This window comes from Myotis davidii, unplaced genomic scaffold (assembly GCF_000327345.1).
Source record: "Myotis davidii unplaced genomic scaffold, ASM32734v1 scaffold204, whole genome shotgun sequence".
NCBI lineage: Eukaryota > Metazoa > Chordata > Mammalia > Chiroptera > Vespertilionidae > Myotis > Myotis davidii.
The window spans coordinates 3568783-3573015 of NW_006299715.1; the positions used below are offsets into that span (position 1 = coordinate 3568783).

Sequence of the window (4233 nt, forward strand, 5' to 3'; positions counted from 1 at the left end):
TCTAATTATTCATGCTTCACTCTATTTTCCATGTTTTATCTCACAGACATAAAGACTGCGGACAGATAGGGAAGGCATTCATGAATGCATTTCTTTCCAAGGATCCTTGTAACAGTTCAGAGCAAGACTACCAGCTGCTGCTGAAGCTGACCAATCAAACCACACCCTGCCACATGGTAACTAGGTCAAGTTCTTGGTTTTAGAACTGAGGCTGAAAGCCAGAGGGAAGAGATCACAGGACCAAAGATTGACCAGGATGAGGGAGGAGGGAAATCTGGACATAAAAATGTAGGTGTGGCCCTAACTGGTTTGGCTCAGCGGATAGAGCACCAGCCTGCGGACTGAAAGGTCCCAGGTTCGATTCCGGTCAAGGGCATGTACCTTGGTTTCGGGCACATCCCCAGTAGGGAGTGTGCAAGAGGCAGCTGATCGATGTTTCTCTTTCATCGGTGTTTCTGTCTATCCCTCTCCCTTCCTCTCTGTAAAAAAGTCAATAAAATATATTTTAAAAAAAAGAAAAGAAAAGAATGTAGGTGTGGTTGGTGGGGATGGAGTTTGTGGGGCTCATGGGAGAATAGGATGTGAGTAGGATTTAGGGCATTGGGGGAAGGGAGGTAAGAGAGAAATGGGATCACCCAAAGAGGAAAGGACACTTGGTTAAAAATCAGGCAAAACAAACAAACAAACAACAACAACATAAAACCCCAACAGGAAACCCAATCCAAACCAAACAAAAAGAACCCAACTTTAGCTAATTACAAAACTCTCCCTGACCTCTGGTGATAAGAACAACAATAAAAACAAAACAACAACAACAAGACAACAACCGCCACTTTTGGACTTGCCATCTTGTGAAACAAGCAGATATGGTGCTACCCCTCCCACCCTCTATTTCACCAGTGAGAAAGTGAATCCTGGGGGGTAGGTGACCAGTTGAAATGGCATGAGATTTGGAGCCTGGGTTTTAGTACTTTGAGTGAATCTTTTCTGAAGTCAGCACTGGCGGTGACAATTCCACCTGCCCCCAGTCATCTTTGTGAAGCCCTTAAGCTGGATGACAGCCTCTCCTCCTCCCAGGGGTAGAGCTGGAATTCCTGGAGCAAGAGACCTCACCCAAAAGGGGTGCCCGGTACACAGACACCTAGGTGACACTGTTGAAGGAGAGACGGTGCACCAGGCATGGGACAGAGCACTTTATTTGCATTGTCTCATTTAATCCTTCAGCATCCGAGAGCTTCTTACAAGTATTTTTGTTACCATTGTACAGATGGGGAAAGTGAGGCTTTGGGAGGCTGTGGGTGTCCCAGGTCAGACAGCGAATCAGCAGTGATGCTGGGCTTCAAACCACACTCTCCACAGCCTCCGAGTTTGAGTGAATAGATTCTTGGAGCTGAAGAGCATTCTGAAATTTGATTGTTTGTCCCTTATAAGAGATCCTGAAAAAACACTCCCTGTATTTGCCCTCCTCCTCCTCCTCCTCCTCCTCCTCTTCCTCCTCCTCCTCCTCCTCCTCATCTTCCTCTTCCTCTTCATAGAATTAAGAGACCATAATATAGTTTCCAAGTGTGTACTAGTATCCTTCTCCTCCTCCTCCTCCTCCTCCTCCTCTTCTTCTTCTTCTTCTTCTTCTTCTTCTTCTTCTTCTTCTTCTTCTTCTTCTTCTTCTTCTTCTTCTTCTGGATAAGAGAGAATTGGGAAAGGATACATGGGGATACTGAGCTCCTTGAGAAACAAAGAACACTTTTCTCCCAAAACAATGCATAGACAAAATTGTTTTGCAGACAAATTTAGGAATCTTGTAACTTCCTAATGTCTCCTCCAGAAGTGGTCCGAGTCTATGTTCAGTATAAGATTTTTATCAATGGCTTTAAGACTTTTTTTACTGCAACCTAGAATGATAAGCTCATTTCACACTGTGGCCTAGAAAACACACACACACACACACACACACACACACACACACATGGAAAGCAGCGATGCACTGAACATCACATAGCCTGGCTAGAAGTATTTCACTGATATTTTCTCTGTTTATCTTTCATTTAAAAAGATGTGGACTAGGTTTTCTTTTTGCTTACTAAATTGATCTCAGGAGCAGTTTGTGATGCCTGGCTGATGTTGCTCAGTGGTTGAGTATCAACCCCCTCAACCAAGAGGTCCCCAGTTGGATCCCAGTCAGGACACATGCCTGGTTTGTGGGCTCTATCCCAATAGGGGCATGCAGGAGGCACTGATGGATGATTCTCTCCGATTGATGTTTCTATCTCTCTATCTCTCTCCCTCTCTCTCTTAAAAAAATCAATAAAAACATATTTTAAAAATAATTGCTGGGGTCCAACCCCAGCAGGTCCAGGGGTTCCCCATAGGTGCGGACCGAGTCGGAGAAGAAGGAATGACACAGAGACAGCGTTCAGTTGATCAGCAGCCTAGCCAGGATCTCCAGCCAAGTTCTGGTCTGGATCTCCAGCGAAGTTCTGGTTAGGATCTCCAGCCAGGTTCTGTGTCCATGTTCTCTTGCTAGGATCTCCAGCCAGGTTCTGTAGCCATGTTCTCTCACTAGGTTCTCCAGCCAGGTTCGGTTTAGGTTCTCCAGCCAGGTTCAGTCACCAGGTTCTAGTCAGGTTCTCTTGCCAATTTCTATAGTCAGGTTCAGTCCAGGATCTTTTGCCATGTTCTCTCGAGCAAAGTTCTTCTGTCTCTAAGTTCTGTCTCTAAGTTCTGACTCCTGTTGTCTTGTTGCATCTGTATTTATACCAGTTGATTCTAATCCTATCAGTCTCTATTCCAAAGGTTAGGGCGTTTCTTATCTCCATTTCAGGGAGTAAAGATTATGTACATAAGCATGATTGTTCGTAGTTAAAGTGATTAATTACCCGCCTGGCAGTTAAGAGGTTTTATTCCCTCCCTAACTTCAGGGGAAAATCCCTACCTGGGGAAACAACCTTTCTCAGAGAGGTGACCTTGGTTAAAACACATAGTGCCAAGAAGGTGACCAAACATTTTAAGAACAGTATGCCATATATGCCAGGTCCCTTGAAACAGCAAGGATGGACAGGCTCCCGGCAAATAATGTGTGTTTTTTCTTTCTTAGAGTGTCTTTTGGAGCAAATCAAATCAGCTAGCTCACCTGTACACCAGGGTGCAGCAGGATATGTTCACGCTGGAGGACACACTGATGGGCTACATTGCTGACGGCCTCAACTGGTGTGGAGATGCAGGCTCCTCTGGTGAGGATGGGGGCCATTGGGATCATCCAGGGATGGCAGGGTGAAGGAGCCCTGAGTTCTGCTGGGGGCCCTGAAAGGTCAGTGTGGAGGATGGGCCCCAGGTACCCACCCTGATGCCATCTAACCCCCCAATGACAACTCAGCCTGATGTAAAATAGTCTTTTTAAAAAACATTTTTTATTGATTTGAGAGAGAGAGAGAGAGAGAGAGAGAGAGAGAAAACATCAATGATGAGAGAGAATCATTGATTGCCTGCTTCCTGCACACCCCCAACTGGGGACCAAGATTATAACCTGGGAATGTGCCCTGACCGGGAATTGAACTGTGACCTCCTGGTTCATAGGTCGATGCTCAACCACTGAATCTCCAAGGCTGGGCCGAAATAGTGTTTTTTAGACCAACTCATGTCGTCATTCTTTCTTTTCTACCCCCATCACACTCCCTGAGCCCAGCGCTTTAACACAGGTTTTGCTGGGACTGTTCTAACAGCCTCACTGCCCACTCCTCAGTCAGCCTCCACGATCAGCCTCCACGGCTACCAAGGATTCTTTCCGTCTCTACTCTACAGCCTAAATAGCGATCTTTTGCCTCTGGGATAAGGCCCAAATTCCTCAGCATGGCCTGCCTCTGTCTTTCAGATATCTCATCTTCCAGGTTCCCGTCCCCATCCCTCCTGCTCTGGTGGTGCGAGCCTAACCCACCAGGCGGTTTCACACCCCCGGGCCTTTGCACAAACTCTCTGCATGGAGCACCTTCTTCTCTCTCACCTGTCTGAGGACTCTTACTCATCCTTCAAAATCAAGTTCAGCATCAACCTTCCCTAATGGTGCTGCACACCACCCCCAACCCCAGTGGATCTTTCCTTGATTTATTCGATGATGCTGGATCCAGGGGGTCTCTGGCGACAGGGCTTCTGTCTAATTCATCTCTATCCCCAGGACTTAATGCTCCAGTGCTTGTGCTGGAGAATGAACAGGTAAAGAAAATGTGGCATGTGTGTATATAT

General features: G+C 46.4%; 1 protein-coding gene across 1 annotated transcript in view; it reads left to right on the forward strand.

The window, feature by feature from the left end:
- CD38 (CD38 molecule) overlaps positions 1–4233 on the forward strand; it is a 29447-nt gene that overhangs the window by 16996 nt on the left and 8218 nt on the right. The window contains exons 2-3 of the mRNA XM_006775828.2: positions 47–176; positions 3092–3227. Coding sequence (XP_006775891.1) covers positions 47–176; positions 3092–3227 — 266 coding nt within the window. The remainder of the gene's footprint in view (positions 1–46; positions 177–3091; positions 3228–4233) is intronic.